The 20,359-nt window shown below is 38.7% G+C and overlaps 2 protein-coding genes across 4 annotated transcripts in view; one reads left to right on the top strand and one right to left on the bottom strand.

Annotated features, from left to right (window-relative positions):
- The window catches only part of AKAP17A (A-kinase anchoring protein 17A), a 90,232-nt gene that overhangs the window by 41,349 nt on the left and 28,524 nt on the right, over positions 1 to 20,359 (top strand). The gene's annotated exons all lie outside the window — the stretch shown is intronic.
- Positions 970 to 20,283, bottom strand: LOC113440777 (P2Y purinoceptor 8-like). Of its 3 annotated transcripts, XM_087938407.1 has the most exons (5): positions 20,138 to 20,283; positions 17,875 to 18,015; positions 16,355 to 16,469; positions 6,154 to 6,252; positions 970 to 4,180 (listed from the first exon to the last, which is right to left on the bottom strand). In XM_087938407.1, exon 5 carries the CDS (start codon positions 4,147 to 4,149, stop codon positions 3,091 to 3,093), a length of 1,059 nt encoding a protein of 352 aa, XP_087794533.1. In that variant the 5' UTR covers positions 4,150 to 4,180; positions 6,154 to 6,252; positions 16,355 to 16,469; positions 17,875 to 18,015; positions 20,138 to 20,283; the 3' UTR covers positions 970 to 3,090. The 3 variants fall into 3 exon arrangements, 2 of the variants coding, with proteins under 2 accessions (XP_087794533.1, XP_087794534.1); XR_015744552.1 differs by lacking the exons at positions 970 to 4,180; positions 6,154 to 6,252 and adding an exon at positions 13,900 to 13,935; XM_087938408.1 differs by lacking the exons at positions 16,355 to 16,469; positions 17,875 to 18,015; positions 20,138 to 20,283 and adding an exon at positions 13,858 to 13,886.

The following is a 20,359-nucleotide window of genomic DNA, read 5'->3' as shown; positions in this document are numbered from 1 at the left end:
TTAACCAATATTTCATGTAAGACTATAATGTCAATAAAAATACTGATACAGAAGTGGGGAAATTATTCTTTTCTTTTTCTTGTAAGCTATGGAACATGCTGCTCAATTCCTTCTCCAGGGATAAAAAAGCACTATTTTTTTTGAATTTTCTTAGGTGGAGTAAAAATTTTTTTACTCTTTATAATGTCTTTCTATAATTATATTTACCAAATTTGAATTAATATGCTTATCCTGGACTATGCTTTATTTCTGATTGCTTTGATTTAATAATTTTAAATCATTTTATTTAATCCTTTTATTATACAGTAATTCATTCACTTATGGATCATTTTATTTAATATTTTCATTTTTGTCACCAGTTCATCTACTGTTCTAATAAATGTTAATTTGATTTTTCTTTTTTTCCTCTTTCTTTCTCTCTCTCTCTCCCTTTCTCACCATTCCCTTCCCTCTCTTCTCCTTCCCTCTCCTTCCCTTCCCTTACTTTACCATGCAATCTTGATATAATGGTGTCTCTTTATCAGTTCTCTGGAGAAGCCCAAAATAAGAGTGATATAGGAACCCAATTTTCACTCATCAATGCCATTTCACAGTCATCTTCTTCAAGTATTACAAACACTGACAAAAGTTATCATATAGGCAGCTGCTTCCCTCGGGATAAATGAATTAAGGTGGCATCTGCTTGAGGCTCTTCTGAATGTTATTTCATTGTTCTGAACTTGAAAAGAACCTTGAAAGGGTTTACACATTTCCATCAATGTCATCTTCCTTATTCACTTCCCAAGTTAATACGCCTGCTGAAGTATTCAATTCTCAATATATTTGCAGGTGTATATAGTGGTTGGAAGAACTATTTTGGATAAACAAAGTGCTTGCCTATGTCTAGTCATAAGTTAGAGTAACTTGTCAAATGTTTAATAAATAAACCTTTTCACAATTAGTTAACATAACACAAGGATAGCACTGTAGTAAAATAAGGCAACTTTATAAAATATTCAACTTTATAACCAACTGAAAAATAAGGGCAAGCTTGATATGATATATTTAGAGTACATTTATAAATAAATTTTTCAGGTAAATGATCCAATGTTTGTACTGAGACAGAAATCATGAAAACACTGAAATATTTTATTTCAAATGGATCTCCAAATACTCTGGTATTTTTTTCCAAAAGTATATATGCCAAACTGAACTTAATTTCAGACATCAGTGGCATAACATCAGTAGATACTAATGCCTCTGGACCTTATCCACAATTTAAATAAAAATTTGTACCAAGCAGAGTTGATCCAATCTAAACTCAAAGCTTTTACCTATTCTTGTATCACTTTAACTAAAAGTGGTTTTATCCATGCAAAATGCTAAACTATAAAGTTATTGGTAGAACGGGGTATAAGAAAGTTGTGTGAACCCAGCCATTATGGTTTGAAAAATCACGATTGATTGATTAGCATGTTTATGCATTTATTAATTTGCAGTTTAAGAGCCACGGTAGAGCAGTGGTTAGAATGCAGTACTGCAGGCTATTTCTGCTGACTGCCGGCTGATTGCAATTTGGTGGTTCGAATCTGACCAGGCTCAAGGCTGACTCAGCTTTCCATCCTTCTGAGAACAATAACATTTAGGAGCCAGATTTCTGGGGGTAATATGCTGACTCAATAAAATCACTTACAGAGGGCTGTGAAACACTGTGAAAGGGTATATAAGTCTAAGTGATATTGCTAAAATTTTCTTTAACATGGAATAAAACAGCTAACAAATCTATTTGGGATTATTTCTTTTGTAATTTGAAACATAAAAAGTTGATTTTAATGATCAATTTTACCTACCATATAAATATGGGTTGTTGTCCAATATGTAGATGACTCCTACTTCTAATATATATTTTGGGAGCTCAGATAGTGACTGAAGACTTTAGGGTTATTGCCCATAGAGTATTTGTTTATATATTGTTATTCAAATAATATATAACAGTGTATGCATGGTTTCTATGAAGTCTAGGTAACACAAACTTTATTTCATCAACCCTCAATGAAAATTGTCAACAGAAGTATCTCATAGAAAGAGTGCATGTTAAAAGAAATCTAACCAAATCACGCCATATTACAAAAACAATCCAAAGAAATTCAAGTGCAAAAAATACTAATTAGTTAAATATCTGGCTGTTTTCAGGATGGTGCTTTCTTCAATACTGCTAGTGAACACTTTTACCCTGATCCAAGTGGAATTACAGAACAGACTAACAAAGTAGGAAGGGATCTTGGACTACAGACCACCCAAATATACTTAAAATGAGACATTATTGTTCATAGGGGATAATCAACCAGAGTAGTTAGGAGTCAAGCACCATATACTGTATATTAAATTGATGATGATGATGATGATGATGATGATGATGATGATGATACCTCATTTAGGTCAAGTTTATTTCATCAAGCATGTCTTTTAATCCCGTAATGAACAGGCAGTTCTAAATCAACAGTTCACTAGGACAGTAAATCTATTTCAGAGTTGTATTATTTTGATGTTTGGATAACAGAAATATTAAAAATAACACAATATCACATTTTTTCTACTTTGGAGGGATTGTTTTGTACAGTAATTAACTGCCATAAAAAGACTAACTGGTATTGTCTTAGTGTTGCACCTTGTTTCTATGGATTATTGTCCTATTAAATATTACTTTTAAAACCCTATAGCATTTAATGATCATAAAGGATATTCAATTAAGATCTCAGTATAAAGACCAGAAACCTTTTTAAAAAATAAACTATATGAGTGTCAATGTTTTGAATGATACCAGTCATATTATGACAACTGACAATTTTATACCAATTCGCAAAATTTACTATATAGAGCTTTTTCTAACTATCCTCAGTTTTAAAAAAGCATGTATTGTAGGAATGTAGCATACCTATCAGTTGCTACATCCTTTAGTTATTAGTGCAATCCATGATGTTCTGAGAAAATGGCTTGACAAGTTTCCTTTTCTACATAACAAATCACCCCGTTAATAACAGATCCATCAGTATAAATTGTTAAATTAATATTTTTCTTGATTATTTATTGTAATAAATATGTTTTAGCAATCTAAAACTTTGGTGCTTCTTGCACTGGAATGATTTGCAGGTCATGCTGTGAAAAAATTGGGCTACTTTCACCAAATTTTATTGCTACACACCTGCAGAGTTTCCTCTGTATTTTTTGTCGAAACTCTTTGGAACCAAAGTAATAAAGAAATGGGTCAAAGCAGCAATTAAAGCTGGCTGTAGCAAGTGATAGTTTGTATTCCACATAGAATGATTTCTTTTGGAAAAGGAGGATATAATGCATCACTGATGTGACAATGTGAGGGAGGTAACAAACAGTGATCAGGAATAGCAACGCTATGATGAAATAGACCGTCTGCCTCTTGCTCTCTCTGAACTGAGAAGATGAATGGAGAAGTGTTAATATGATTGAGATGTAGCAAAACCCCATGATGATCAATGGTAGGAAGAAAAATAGAAATAGCAGGGATCCAAAATAAACAATAAATTTTTCTTTGGAGTTAAACATTTCTTTTGGCAAAACATCAAAGCAGGTGATGATAGGGAGCTGCTGTAAATGAATGGTGAGCTTATGCTGCATGAGAGGGAATAGGGTGAGTAAAACCAGGGCCCAAATGCTGATGCACACCAGGAAAGAGGCCCTAATTGGCTTTGCTGCTTTGTAGCGCAAGGGGTGAACAATGCCCAGGTACCGCTCAATGCTAAGGCTCATCATGGTTAAAATGGAACAATGGAGGTTCCCATATGACAGAATGGTGACAATTTGACACAAGACGTCTCCAAAAGGCCAGTTATTTTCCTTTAGATGGTAGGCTATTTGAAAGGGGAGGACGAAGCCATAGAGCAAGTCTGCAATGTTTAAATTAATGCAAAACATAATGGTGGGAGTCCAAGGCCTTGAGTACCAACAAAGGAACCACAAGGAGATTACATTGAGAGGAATGCTGATGCAGCAGTTGAGCAAGAAGAGGGCTGGCAAAATCGTCTGCATCACACGGCTCTGAAGTGCAGTCAGTGTGGCATTGGTCACATTTCTGGGACTGTTTAGATGTGACATCACAAACTCCGATGTGATGGCAAGGGAGACGTTTTGAACCATCTTTCTTCTGAAAATTAGTGGAGCTTCAGTTCTAGATTTAAGAAGGAGAAATACAGGCTTGTGAAGTAACCCTTCGCTGCAACATATAAACATTAATATTTCTTAATTAATGGTAATATTTAATAAACCCAACTATTTCTCCTTCAACTGTTTACCGATTACTTCTAAAAGCAAAAACTATTATGACCTTCTTGCTTCATTTTTTTTTACTTAAAAGGAGGAAGATTAGTTCCTGCAGCAATAGAAATTTTCAATGCCAAAATTGCATCTCAAACTTTATGTGGAACTTTGATTTAGTTGACATTTGTTAATAACAACCTACCACAACTGCAGGTGAATGTTTTAAGATGTCTTTTAAGTGTCCCAAGTCATGTTCCAAATTCTGTTATTCTCTTGGAAACTGGACAATGCCCTTTGACAGCAAAGCCTTGGTTAACCATTTTTGGTTACAAAAGCATGGTTTTAAAAACAAGGAAGGAAATCCTGAATGAATCTTTTGTAGATATGTGGTTCAAACAGGTGACACAAAACAATAATCAAATTTGTATTGATCCAAATTATTTATTGCCAAGTATTGACAATTCATCACATCAAAGATAATTCAGTTCAGGAATTAATGGCCAAAGTCAAAGTATCATGTTCACCTGCAACATCTAGAATTAGAATAGTCACCTAACTGTGACTTTTTAAATATTTGAAAGATCACATTTTACTTTTGACCTGTGTTCTGTAGATAGCACAACATGAGACCTGGTGCAGTACTTCAGGCTGCTTTTGCTGATTGCTGGCTGCAATTTGGAAGTTAAAATACCATCAAACTCAAGATTGATTTAGCCTTTCATACTTCCAAAGTGGGTAAAATGAGGGCCCAAATTGTTGGGGGCAATATGCTGACTCTATAAAACTGCTTAGAGAGGGCTGTAAAGCACTGTAAAGCAGTTTGTAAGTCTAAGTGCTATTGCTACCTGCATTTCATTTTAATTTACTTTGAATTAAAATATATAGATATTTCTTATTATGTGATGCTTTTTCTCTGGCTTTTTTAAATAGAAATTTTAATGTCAGATCAATTTGAAGAAGGATTGGGGAGGGTGGGATTATCTCCAAACCTTCAAAGGCCACAAACCTTGGAAGGTGATCTAAAACCTCAGGGTGTACACCTGAGTATCAAATTAGTTTGAGTCTAACTGTGATGTTAGACTCAATACCAGTTCATAATCCAAAATTTAAAAACAGGTTATTTATGGAGTGGATGGATGGATGGATATAGATCACCCCAAAAGTGTAGCCAAAAATTGAGCTACTATATTATGATCGATACACAATACATAGAAAAACAAGTAGATCTTCCATTGAAAGGACTAAAAGTCCTTGATGCTTCCAGAGGGGGAAAAAAGTTTACTCAATGAAGATAAGCTGGAAGGAGTGACTTAAACTTAAGGAGTTACCTGGAATGAGGATGTACTTTTCTCTGCTTGATTTGTGCAACTGAAAGAAGGGTTTAACCTAAAATTTACAAATGTATTTTTTACATATATATAATGCTTAAACAACTCTTAAAGTAGGCAAAAGCTTTTGAAAATGTATCTGAGAGTACCTGTAATAAAACAAAGTAAAATAAAATGATGTATCTGTTTAAAGAAACACTCTGTATGTTAGAAAGGATGTTTATAAAAGAAAAAATAATTATCTTATAAGGGTAGTTTGGAGGGAGGAAGCTAAATGGTATATTGAAATTTAAAGCTTGTATGTTAAAGAATAAGGTATATTAGAAAATTTTGACTTAAAAAGAAAAAAAAGTGCCTTTTTGTTTTGTTTTTTAAATTAGTTATTTGAAAGAAAAAAGGAGGGTGAAAGGGGAAAAAAGAGCCAAAGAATTTGAAAGAATATAATAAACATAATAAATAAAAATGGTGACAATTTATAAAGATTACTAGGTGCAAATAGAAATACGTGTTATTTCTATAGAAAGGAAGACAAAGCAGGAACGGCTAACTTGATTACCTTATTTAAAGAGGAAAATATGTGTCAGCTTCGGAAGCCACATTCCATGCTCCACATAGCCTGAGAAAGTGGGAGGCGGGTGGTTTCAATTAAGTAGCTCTAAATAGACAAAATAAAATTATTTTGTTAGTTCAAGATAATTTAGTATGTCGCAGGATGAAATAAGGATCTTACTTTTGGACGGATCGTGATTGGGCCATGTGATGTGAGGACGACCAAGGGGAGAAGGATTTGTAGTTTGGGAAATTGTGGAAGCCCAAAAACTTTTAGATTCAGGATTCTACAGATGTGCCAGATGTTAATAAAGGTACTTTTGAGATATGTTTGTCTCAGAGTTACTGATTGGAATGGAGGTTTGCTGGAACGTTGACATTATGTTCTTATTTGGTTTCAACTTTCTAGAAGCTGTGGTTTACCACAACTGCCCTACTACAACTTCAGTGTATACAATGCTACAATAATTTGTGCTTGTGAAGGAAAGAAATGAAACTTTGATCTTGGTTTTGTTGATTAGAAAGATTTGGTGTTATAGAAATGGCTACTTATATATTAATATGTAAAAGCAAAAAGTTGAGGCTGGAGCGTGTTTATCTTGTACTGAGCTAGGAAGAGATAGAAGTTAATGCCCCCTTTGCTTCCTTTTTCTCTTCCTCCTTGTATTCTACACCCGCTTTTCCCCAGTCCCTTTGCTGCCCTTAATTTCTTATTTTCTTTTCCCCCGCCTTTTTCTTGGATTTTATATTTTATATAATAAAATAAAAAATATAAATATAAATATGGAAAACAACTTAGGAGACATGCTATGCATTTTAGCATTTGAATGATTTTTACCAGAATATGATGTGCATTTTTTTCCTGCTTTTTTTCAAAATATAATTGTACTTCTTAAATTGCTGAATTAATTCATGGATTATACAGAGAGTTTTGGCATTTGGTATTTTGGAAATGAAATGAGGTAAATTGGAATAATTAGTCAACTTTTTATATGTTATATGTTATGAAAAATCAATAGATGTAGGAGAAAGCACAGTAGCTATTGTAGCATTGTATACACCGAAGTTGTAGTAGGATAGTTGTGGTAAACCACAGCTTCTAGAAAGTTGAAACTGGCAGTTAGAGTGGCAGGAAGCTAATACAGATAATCATTGATTTAAACCGGAATTAGAACCAGAATTTCTGCTGAGATCATTGAGATCATGTCTGGAGATTTTACAGTATCCTTCCCCTGCCACACCCACCAAGCCATGCCCACAGAACAGGTAGTAAAAAAAATTGAATCCCACCACTGCTGTGGAATTATATTTGTTCCCATATGTTCTGAAGTAGGGTTCCTATATTTCCTCTCTATGCTAGCTATGACTTTTGGAAGTTCAGATAGTCCTTGACTTACAACACTACATTTAGTGACCGTTCCAAGTTACAGCAATACTGAAAACAGTGGCTTCTGAGCACACTGTTGCAGCATCTCCTTGGTCACATGATCAAAATTCGGACACTTGGCAACTGACTGATATTTATGATGGCTGCAGTGTCCCAGAGTCATGTGATCCTCCTTTGTGATCTTCTTCTGACAAGCAAAGTCAAGGGGGAAGCCAGATTCACTCAACAACCATGTTACTAATTGAATAACTGCAGTGATTCACTTAACGTCTATGGCAAGAAAGTTCATAAAATGGGGAAGAAGTCACTTAGCAACCGTCTTGCTTAGCAACAGAAATTTTGGGCTCAATTGTGGTTGTAAATTGAAGACTACCTATAGTTGTCAGAGGTTTTGGAGAATGCCAGGCGTTTTCTAATTTCACCCCAGATTGCATTCTAGTTTTCAGGAGGATTTCCATGACCCTTCAATAAAAACAGAAATATACTTTTAAAAAATAAAAAAAATGAAATTTTTTTGTAAGAATGCCTACACGGAAAAAGATGGAAAAAGGACTGATATAGTCTCATGCAGGGCTGACTCATAAGTTGTCAACTACTGAAAAGAAAATTCACATGAGGACGCAGATGCTTCATTCTGTATTCCTCTTTTGATTCGCTTGCTTGCCTACTGTATACAAAATTAGAAACTGGATGATTGCAAAAAAAGAGGCAAGAGAGTTAGTGATGACTGACCCTTAATCTAGATATGAGTAATCTGTAGCATTTAAGTTTTGCTTAATTGCAATTCTTCATCTTTTGTCAGAGTTGCCAAAAATGGTGAAAAGATCCTAAGAATCAGTGTTTGAAGAGCCACAGATTCCTGCCTTATACTAGTGCTAAACAAAGGCTGTCTGTTCAACCTTTAACAAACTGCTGATACAGTTCTACAGAGGAATTATTGAGTCTGTCATCTGCACCTCTATAACCGTCTGGTTTGATTCTGCAACCCAACAGGACAAAGACTTCACAGAATAATTAGGAAAAAAAAACAGTTATTACCAACCTCCCTTCCACTGAGGACCTGTATACTGCATGAGTCAAAAAGAGGGTTGAAAATATTTACAGACCCCTCACATCCCAGATATAAACTGTTTCAACACCTACCCGCAAAACGACACTATAGAGCACTGCACACCAGAACTACTAGACACAAGGACAGTTTTTTACCTATAAGCACAATCTGCAAATGAATCAGCACCTCTGTGTGTTCCTCCTTTCTTATCATAAGACAGGAAGTACATAAAAATGATAGAGTAATGGTAAAATAAACCTCCAAATAAGCTTATATTTATACTTTGCTATACCTTTTGTGGACGTTGCAAAGCATAACAAAACAGTAAGTAGTAATAATGAAAGAGACAAAGCAAAAACTTCTAATGACATCTAGTTTATACCACCCTTATCTTTTTGTCTTACTTCTTTTGGAGATTGTGATGACCCTGAGTGTAACACAAATGTAACAAAATCCAAAAAGTAAATAAATGTCCTTTAATGCTTCACTGTTCAATAATTCTCAGTTGGAGATAAAACTTATTCAAAAATAGTCTTCAAAAGAAAGTAATAGAGTCCAAACTTAATGAGCAGATAGAGATTAAATAAAAAAACTAAAACAAACTACAATGAAGGAATTTCCACAACGGACCAGGATAAGTAATTACCAACTTCAAGGAAATAACAAGGCACAGTCTGTTGGAAGGACACCAACCAAGATAACTTATCCCAAAATAACACATACTTTACTTCTGGCAACATTGTGTTGCAGCTGCAACCAATGAAGGGGATCATGACCGCTTCCTCTCTCGTAAGCAAAGTTGTTTCCTTCTCCGTTCCTCCCTGCATGTCCTAGGATGAAGACAGGATGGGCCTGGTTCTTCCTCTGACTGCCCAGACAGCCTCTGCCCTTCCCCAGCCTCCTCTACAACCTCCGGAGCCATACCTCCACTCCCTGTTGGTTGTTCCTCCTTTCCCTCAGAGTCTGACTCTAACAAGGGCATGACAGAGATTCTCAAAAACTGCATCCCTCTATTTCTTCCTCCTTTCAATCCATTTGCATTGCCTTAAATTACTTGTTTGTAAATCACTTCTCATTCATTCTCTATAAACCACCTCATGTAAATGTTACTTTTTTAAAAATAAAAAAATAAAAAAGGCTTAACCTAATTTAACTGAATACAGATAGTCCTCAACTTATGACCATAATTGACCCCCAAATTTCTGTTGCTAACTGAGACATTTGTTAAGTAAATTTTGCCTCAATTTACAACCTTTCCTGCCACTGTAGTTAAGTGAATCAGGGCGGTTGTTAAGTTAATAACATGGTTGTGAAGTGACTCTGACTTCCCCATTTTACTTGTCAGAAGGTCACAAAAGGGGATCTCATGATCCTAGGACACTGTAACCATCATAAATATGAATCAGTTGCCAAGCGCCTGAATTTTGATCATGTGACCATGGAGATGCTGCAATGGTTGTTGGTGTGAAAACTGTCATAAGTCACTTTTTTCAGTGCCCTCGAACAGTTAATAATAAACAGTTGTAAGCCAAAGTGTCAGCTTCCAGAGATTATCCATTCCAGCTAGTAACTCCAAGACAACCATAATCTCAAATTACTTTTATTAGAATAGTGTTAGATCGGTGGATCGGGTCACATAAGAGGCGAGACGCGAAAGTGAACAATCAGCTCTTTACTGTAGCTTCAGAACAAGGACAGCTAAAGTGTGCGAGCCGCTTGGCTTTATACAGCCGGCCGGCGGCTCGGCGGCCAATGGCAGTGCTTTGAATCTCCCGCGATCGGCTCGGCCAATCACGGTAGATTCTCAGCGCTCCAATCACAGGTGTTCAGTGAACCAATCGGGTTGTGGTCCGGGTGGACCAATCAGAATGCGAGTTTACAAGAATGTTAATACAGAACACCCCTCCCCTCATGGTTTTGTCCGACGCAGCGTCGTGACGTAGTCGCGCAGGTAGGTGGGACTCCGAATCTGTCTAGTTGACCTGCGCGGCTCAGTCTGTGTGAGATCGTCGGCTGGTTTGGACGGGCTCCGCGTCGCTCTCAACTCCGTTGATGGAACCGCCTGGAAGGGTGAGCCGGGCCTGTCACCGCAGCTCCCGCCCGGACTACCTGGGTCGGTCGAGTTGCGGTTCCTGTTGCTCTCGCTCAGTCTTTCCGGGCTGGTTGAGCTGGCTTGGCTGTACCTTCCAGGTGAAGATCCCGTCTGCGACAGTTCGAGGTCTGCTGGTGAGTATGGCTGGTTTATTTGAACATTTCTGTCTTCTGGTGGGGGGTGTTCGGCTTGCGTTGGGGTGTGTGCCGTTGATGATTCCGGCCTTTCGTCGTTTACCAGCTTGGTTGTTGAGGCTTCCCCTCCCTCTCTGCTTTCCTTGGTTGTTGTTGTTGAGGCGTCGGGGGTGTTGGCGGCTAGTCTGGACCGTAGCTGGTCGATGTGCCGCTTCCAGCTCCTTCCGTCTGTCGTTTGGAGTCTGTATGATCGGGGCCCGGTTACCTGTGTTATTTGTGCAGGTACCCAGAGGGGGTCTCCCGTGAAGTTCTTTGCGTAGACCGTGTCCCCGATGTTGAATGCCCGGTACCGGCTGGAGGGGTTTGGGGGTTTCTCTGGATTGTAGGTGGGGTGTAGCCGGTCCAGTGGAGACCTCAGTTTCCTTCCCATCAGTAACTCCGCTGGGCTCTTGTTCGTGGTCGTGCTCGGCGTGATGTGCTGTATGAAGTGTAGCTTGTTTATTTTTTCTTGGATGTCGCCGGTTTCGATTTTTTGGATGGCTTTTTTTGTGTATTGGACCATCCGTTCCACCCTACCGTTTGCGCCGGGTGAGCCGTCGAGGTTAAGGCTTGTCTGATGCCCCGTTCGGCCAGGTATTTTTCAAATGCCAGTGCCGTGAACTGTGGCCCGTTGTCTGACACTATGACATCCGGTAGCCCGTGCGTTGCAAAGAGTCTGTTGAGCTTGTCGATGACCGCTTCTGTTGTTGTTGTCCTCATAGTGCTTACCTCCAGCCAGTTGGAGTAAGCATCTACGGTGATGAGGAATGTATGCCCCTTGGTTGGTCCGGCAAAGTCTATGTGTATTCGCGACCATGGTCCTCTGGGGGTTTCCCATTCCAGGACCGGGGCGGCGGGGGGGGGTGGCTCTCGACTCTTGGCACCTGCTGCAGCTGGCGACCCATGTCTTGATTTGTTTGTCCATCCCTGGCCACCAAGCATAGCCGCTTGGCTTTATACAGCCGGCCGGCGGCTCGGCGGTCAATGGCAGCGCTTTGAATCTCCCGCGATCGGCTCGACCAATCGCGGTAGATTCTCAGCGCTCCAATCACAGGCGTTCAGTGAACCAATCGGGTTGCGGTCCGGGTGGACCAATCAGAATGCGAGTTTACAAGAATGTTAATACAGAACAAATAGAAACTTGGTACCTCTGTGGAATTATGAAACTAAAGTCCCCCCACGCTCAGACTTCCCACAAGGACACAAACTACAAACCATCCCCTTTTCCCTACATCATACATCACGTGAACCAATCCCCCTTTAGTCCCAATTCTTCCTGCACCATTCACAATGACCTGTCGCCCCGGATGACGCGGTGGTCCGAGTTCCTTGCCGCGTACTCATACGAACTGTCACACCGGCCCGGCAAGAACTATGCCCATCTATTATGTCTACTTGAGAGCTACTCAAACAACATCAGCCCACTTCAATCCTCTGCACCTATGTGGCAGCTTTTAATAACAATTCCAAAGTTGACACAAAGACTACCTATATAAATTTTATTAATAAAAATAAAAGAAATTTTAAAATAGAAATCCCGATTCCATCCATATGTGTAACTTGGCTCCACAAACTTTTCTTCATTGCTGCAGCTAACAACTATTCTAAAATCTTTTTCTTTATCAAGTAATGTTGCATATTTTCTTTTCCATATATAATTCAGAAGGGTTTGTGTGTAAATTATTACTTTTATGTATAATTTTATTAAAAATCTGGGGACACCCTATTGACTGTTAATATTTAATTTTATATTTTATAATATTTATACTGAAATTCCAAGTATATTTTTAAATAAGTAACTTGTATTATTGGAGCTTATTTCGAACTTATGTGATAGGAAGGCTAGAATATAATGTGAGAACAAGGGTAGTGGGGTACATTGCTTGTATGGCTTGTTGTTTATTTCTGCCATGTATTTGCTGAGCTTAGTATGATTGTGAAATGTTAAGAAATCACCCAATTTTCCTGTTAGTGTTGCATGCAAAAACAAAACAAATGAAAATAAAAAAAAATAAAAATGGGAACTAAGTTGTTGTGATGTACATGGCATTGGGACATCTTCTTTCCTCACACTATTTCACTAACAATGGATGAGTATTCCATACCTCCATGAGTGAACTATAGCTTTACTTGTCCCAAGGGATTCAAAAGCTTTCAGAGAAAACATTGAGCTAATTAGCACTCTCATTCATGTCCTGTTACAGACCACTTCTTTCCAAATTTTCCCAATACCAAAGACTAGGGCCCATACTCAAAGTCAGTCTTCATAAACAATTTATTTGATAAATCTCTCTTAACAGGCCTGCCTTTTTCTTGTAAAGACCTGCTTACTCATTTGATACTCATTTGAACATCCCTAAGTACATATGATGATGACGATTCTCAGTCATTCAGGTAAAGCTGTCTGGAAGTTGAATCATAGCAACTGGACCTCTTTTCTTTTTGATTTGAAACACTTTTCTGGTTATAATAATTATAATATAATACTTGGATTCCTATGTGCGGTAACATTTTCTCAGAAAATTAATAAAACATGTTATGGTACGCCTGAGCAGCATGGTGGCCCTGTGATGACAATTGAGAGTTCAATCTTAAGTAGCAGCAGATGTTTCTCTCTCCAGATGCAAAGAGAAAATATCTGCTGCAAACTCTACATGGGCGTCAGGAAGGACATCCTGCCAGTAAATGCTCAGCTCCATTCAATTTCCCTGACTTTACCCCAGGAGTGAAATTCAAAAATTTTCCCTACCAGCTTGGTGGGAGTGGCTTTGTGTGACTCAGTTTCTAAAAGGAAGAAGGTGGGCATGGGAGGTACCAACTGATTCAAATCGTCCCTACCACCTCTCCTGAGGTGATGCGAGGGGGTTGAATTTCACCCCTGCTCTACCCTGAATTAAGGTATATTACAGGGTTGTAAAAAGAAAAAGAAAATGATGGAGCCTTCCCTTCCCCTCCTCTTTCTTCTGTCTAACCAAAGATTTTCAAAATTATGCTGAATAAGTCAGTACCTGCAGAAAGTCTGAAAGTAACTCCTGATACATGATTATACAAGTGGAGAGATCTCTAGCTCCAAATGGTTGGATGCCCTGGAAAAACTGAAGTACAAGGAGAAGAACACCCTGTTCAGACAAATGCCACATTCACTATTGCAGTAACATCCCGATCAAACCTCAGATGATTAGTAGATAAGATTACTAACAAAATCAACAGGAAGATACTTCAGATGATACATTTGAAGCCTCGAGATTTTTATCCTGTTTTTTCTGCTGAAAACACTCCTTTGGGTGCTATGAGCTAACAAAGAATGTATTTTGTGACCTAGAAAAGCAAATTACAAAAACAACTTGAACAGTCTAAAAGAAATTCAGCAGCAGTAAGAACTCAAGCTTAATCACATGTTTAGCGGAATAGCTAGGTAGAAACAGATGCCCAAGGACAAGCATTTAAGACATTGGTGTCCTTCCATAGTCCATTCCATAGCCTGATTAGGCCCATGCAATTATTCAGTAAAATGCTTTGAAGTACCTTTCTGGATAGATTCATCAAAACTGTGAAGCTACCACAGCCTGGATGAAGGTTTGATCTCTTTGAGGTCTTCCTGTAGATTACTAGACATCCATGTGGCTACCACTGATTTACCACTGATAGGTCAGGGCTCTTCTGAATGTGCTACACTGGTATAACATTTGCTTCCCCACTTATCCTGCTTCCAAAAATATACTGTCCAGTGTCCCTTCTTATGAGATGGATGGCTATATAAATTGTATTAATAAATAAATAAAACAACTCAGATAAATGGTGCCATATGGAGTACATTGATGGCAGGGATTGGCAGATTCTCCTAAGCTTTGTTTCCCCACTTTTTTCTCAAACGCCATCAGCTAAAGGGAAAACATCTGCTTCACTGTGCCTGATGACTGCACCTGATGGTCTTCCCTCCTCACTAGCCCCACAAGACCTTAAGGACAGTGAGGCAGGTATTTTCCTTCTAGCTGTTCAAAACCTTCTAACTTGTTGTCCTTCTAGCTCACAGGTGTCAAACTTGATCATATCACGTAATGTATCATGATGTTTTTGCTTTTGCAGAGACGGGGTGGGCGTGGCCTGTGTGTGACACATCCGGCCTGCGGGCCGCCAGTTTGACACCCCTAGCTTGTCAAATGATAAAAATATTGTGTGGGTAGAAAAAATGTTGTTTGTGGGTACATTCAAAGAAATCCAAACATGAGACCAAGAGAGATGAAATGTATTTGTCATATTAAATTAATATTCTGCCCATGTCACTATCTTGAGTGCCTCTAGATGGCTTATGTAATATAGACCATACTATAAATATAAAAATATTAAAAGCATTAAAATTAAGATTAACAACAATTAAATAAATAAAGGGTTACAATATTCTTGAATAGCACTGATCCATGCCTGAAAGAAGTCTGGCCATCTGTTGATATCTTCTGGTAATCAGATGCTTTCCTTTGAAAGCATTTGTGCCAAATAAGAGCTGGTGCTCAGATTTCTTTTGAACATGGATTTAGCCTTAGTCCAAAACAGTTCATGCTTCACCTCATAGGGATGGACAGAGGTGTGACAGGAAGCAGCAGCAAGAGCACCATCTGTCTCTTCCCTCACGTCATTGTTCATTCCCACCACTGCCACCTCTCATTAGTTGCCTTCACTTAAGCTCCATCCTTTCCAAAGAATTAACAAATCCATAGCGATTCTTCCAGGTCTTTAAAATAATTGTGCAATGATTCGCAGGTCCTTTCCCTTCCACCCCCAGGTTTCTAGCTACTGTTTTGTTTTAAATTTGATTAATTCAGAAAGCTATCAGATACTGAAAAGAAAACCCTGTCATAATCATTGGTATATATACTTTAATATACAACACTTATTGGGGACAGGGGGAGAATGAGGAGTCTGGTAAGATTGTAGGAAATAGTATTTCTTCAGACTGAGTTTTATGCAACAAAGACCTGTTTCAGAATGAGCAAAAATGGCATGCTTTGTTTGACTTAATCAGCAAAACATGACAGAGCTGTTTTATGCCTCTAAAAGTTTATTAAATAAGAGTATAGTAATTTGCACAATGACATTTAGCACTAAAATGTGAATTTGAAATTCTGGCAGTTGCAATTTCAAATATGTCTTGAAGTTGTTTGGTTGAAGAAACCTCCAACGGATAGATAGGTAGATAAGCAGACAGACAGATATAATTGGATAAATAAGTTTGACTTAATGTCACACACACAAGTACACATAAACCTGTGGGCTTAGACATGTATAACAGCTTTAGTAGCAACACATAATACACATTTTAAAGAATATAAATATTCACTACATGATCTTACCTTTTAGATATTTCAATGCCAAAGCAGCTTGCCTGTGTGACACAACTGAATGTTGCCATACAAGTAGATTATACGATGTAACATTTTAGCAAACAAAAGTAACAAACTAAGATATTTTTAAAAAATCATTAAACACTCGAAAGAATAACAAGCTCACCTGCTTATTTATCTGCTTCTGACTCTGTAAATTTTTACAATGAAGTGTCTTGTATTACCAATATGTTCTTTATTGCAAAACATCTACTTCCTTTGTTATTATCACCTCCTCTTGCCTGAGAAAAAGAGAAGATCAGGGATAAGAAGGAGAACAATGTATTCAATGTCAACTTAAGTTAGCATGGGTGGAAAGAATGATGCACATTGATTATATTTGGAGTAGGAATGACAAAGAGATAGTTTTATTTTATTTTCCAATGAAAAGCGGCTGTTCTGCAAAAAATACATATCAGGCATAATATATACTGACACACACACAGGGTGTTTTTTTTAAATCAGTGATTGTAGAACAGGGGTGTTAAACTGGTGGCCCATGGGCTGGATGGGACACATGCAGGCCATGCCTACCCTGGCTCCACAATGGCCAAAAACATTGTGACACCTTGCAATACGTCACGTGACATGATTGAGTTTGACACCCATGCTGTAGAAGGAATGGGGAATGGCTTTGAAGAAGGAAACGCTGCCACCAAGACAACGGTCAGAGAAGCAGGGTTTAAGCAGTGCCATGAAATTAGTTGAGTAAACATCTCAGCTAAATCTCTCCCATGTTTTCCATGAAGGTAAAAGGGTGGAGGGGGAGTGCATTCAAATGTGTACAATTGGTGTAAGCCCAAAAAGTTAGACCAGACTAATAAATCAATTCCATATAGTTCAGGACTAGTTTTATTTTCTTAGAATAACAGAATCTAGAATCTCTACAGTGCTCTAAAGGCCTCCGTTCATGTCTCAATTTTTAGAATTGGTAAAACGGTAGTTGATTTTCCTGCTGCTCAGTTTGAAAAGGGTTTCTGTCATTTTCTCCATTAGCTAGAGTAGTAGTACCAATTAAGTCCTAGACTAAAGAAATGTACTTAGAGCCTTCATGTTGCTTTCAATAACAAAGGGCAAATGAGCTGCTCAATAGTTCCCCCTATATTATCCTAAAACGTGAATCGGACCTTTAGATTCTGGTTTGTTTGTTTTTTTTATCTTTGCTATTGTTATTTTAGTGGCATAAAAAAGTATTGTCCCCAGTCTGGGTCTGAACCTGATGCTGAAGCTGATGAAGGATACCAGACAGGAAGTGCAGGTTTTGTTTCCTTTTATTGAAGCACTTCAGCAAAATGTAAAATCACTGAACTGGTCGTTACACCGATCAGATCCCACCCCTGGTTCAAACTTACAACAGTACTGAATGAAGGGATTTATGACCTACATTGAAATGGCAATGGAAGCACCTTCCACAGTCACATGATGTAAATTCAGGCATTTGATAGCCCATCTGCCCTTACTGACTACAGGGATGCCGCAATAGCCCATGCATTTCTCTCTCCTGTTATCTCAGCTACCCACTCAGCCTACAGGTGCATGCAAAGCTGCCCCAGCATTGGAGACCAAGGCCTGCACTCCACCCCACCAATCCCAAGAGGTCTTGGCTGGTTAGAGGCCCCAGCAGCACACATAAATTGCTCCAATTACCTTAGTATTTCTATGCAGGTACTGACAGAGTGCCTGGCCAATGTGAGGCATAGTCATAACCACAGATGTCAGAGCAACCGGTCTGTAGTTGTTCAGCTCCTTGATGAAAGTTTTCTTGGGCACCAGGATGATAGTAGAGAACTTGAAACAAGAAAAGACATAACACATCTCCAGGGATTTATTAAAAATGTGGATGAAGATGGGGGCCAGTTGATCAGCATAGACCAGTGGTGGCTAACCTTTTTGGGCTCCTGTGCCAAAAATTGTGTGCACTTGCACGCTTGCAGTCATGTGCCGGTACCCAGAAGGCAATGCATGCCCCCCCCACACCCCCTATGTATGCGCGTGCAATCCCCCACCCCCCGCCACCCCCTTACTTGCACTGTGCCTCACAGCTGATACTGGGCCAGTTTGAGGCCTTTTTTGGCCTCCCAGAGGCTTGAGGAAGGCTTCTGCAGCCTTCTGCAGGCTTTGCAGGCTGAAAACTAGCCCTGTTTCATCACTTTCAGTATTTTTGGAAAAATAGGAAGTGACAAAACAGGGCTAGTTTTTGGCCTACAAAGCCTGCAGAAGCCTTCCTCAAGCCTTTGGAAAGCTGAAAAAGGCCTCAAACCCACTGAAAATCAGTGAGGTAAGTTTGCCTGCAGCTCGCGTGCCAGCACAAATGGCTCTGCGTGCCACCTGTGGCAGACGTGTCTTAGGTTCGCCATCACGGGCATAGACTCTCAAGCAAAAAGCCTTACCTTTCAAGACTTTCAAGCAAGCAGCTTTGCTTTCTTACTACTGTAATGTTCTACTGAACATTATTTACTAGAATTATTTCACCTTGTATCTGCTGATTTGTTCTTTTTGTGGTCGAAGATGTTCTTAAACATCTTCTCCAATTTTGCATTCAAATATTTTTCCTCATTTATTCCATCCATTAACTCAGTTTTTATAATCATATTATAACTGGAAAAATCATGGCCGTGACAATGCCTACTTTTGTTCTTAGTGTGACATCTTACACTTTAATATATTATCTAGATAGGGCATTTCCCCACTTCAATTTTAAGCTGTTGGTTCCTATCCAAAGACAGGTAGAAATGAAGCCAGTTTAATATATATTTTGAGATATCAATCCCTTATTCTATTCTACCCTGTTTTTTGGTCTGGACTGCTCTTACCATGGTACTTATCATCAGATCAGTAGATTTCCTGTTCCTTTACCCCACCCATTTATCAAGAAAAGCAAATACCAGTCACTATCCTTTCTGTTGGTGAATCTTCAGATCTATGATTTCCTTCAATAGATCTTTTACAAGTCTTCTTCAGCTGAATCCCCCTCATATTTGACATAGATTTGATTCATGCATTCATTACTGGATCAGTAAAAATATAAGAAAAGACCATGGTATTGCCATTCTTCTAGTCATATGGGCTAGTAAGGGAAATTGGCAGAACGTTTATCATTTCAACTGGTTAAAAAATACCCCAGATTTCTACAAAAGAGGTTCATTATTTTAGGTGATTCAGAAGAAGGCAACCAGTAACCAGAAATGGGGAAAATGTTCTTGCTACAGTACATGTTACAGTAACCCATTGGGGTGATGGCATTTGCCCATAATGAAATGCAGTGCCATAGAGAGATTGAACAGCAGCAACTGTGCTGCTACATGCTGTGTTGAAAAACATTACATTGGATCTGTAATGAAGGATAAAGTTTGCCTTCAGTGGATTAGGGAACGCAGACAATGGCATTCCTGACTTTGAGAAATGATAGACCATACTCATGCTGTGATAACCTGGTAATTCAAGTGATTTTTTATGTCATGTCATCTCTTTGGATCCACCAATAACCTTCTTGCTGTAACTTTTGCCCCACCAGAAAATGACAATTGGACCCTAAAGAACCTCTCTTCCATTTTTCTGAGGTTCCTGTCAAGATCCAACTTGAGTATCCAAATAAAAGTCCAGGATCATTTCAGTCCTGAAAAGCTTACTGTTTATTGAATACATAGGGTGGTAATGGCAAGGTAAAACTAACTCTGAATTTTGAAAGCACCAATTCACGATATTAAACCATGAATTTCTCAGCCAGCCCCCCCAGGCTTTCACAGAGACCATGTAAACAAGTTCTCTTTGTTATCGGAAACATCTGCCTTTTTCTTCACACCTATTGATACGATCTTGAAGTGTCCAGACTCTCACATGCTTCTGTGGAACGGCAGAAGTTTCATTTCTCTAAACTAACCCGTTCATAGTCAACACCTCCCGTACTTACTCAAATGTCAAGTTGAAATGAAGAGGTACGTAGCTGTCCATTTTTCATTCTTGACAGTTCCCCCAGAATTGTTGTGGCCCGCCTGCAGCCAGCAGTCTGGGTGAAACATGGGCCAGTCCTGGAGTCTGGGGAAGGCTCTGACGAGTGCTCTGATATGAAGGCAGAGATTAGGCCAGGGCCTTCTGGCTATTATCAGCTGCTTCTGGAGTCGGAGATCAGTGG

The sequence above is a fragment of the Pseudonaja textilis genome, chromosome 8 (genome assembly GCF_049901715.1).
Source record: "Pseudonaja textilis isolate UNSWEBS1 chromosome 8, rPseTex1.2, whole genome shotgun sequence".
NCBI classification, from domain to species: Eukaryota; Metazoa; Chordata; class Lepidosauria; order Squamata; family Elapidae; genus Pseudonaja; species Pseudonaja textilis.
This window is presented reverse-complemented; position numbering and strand designations above follow the sequence as displayed.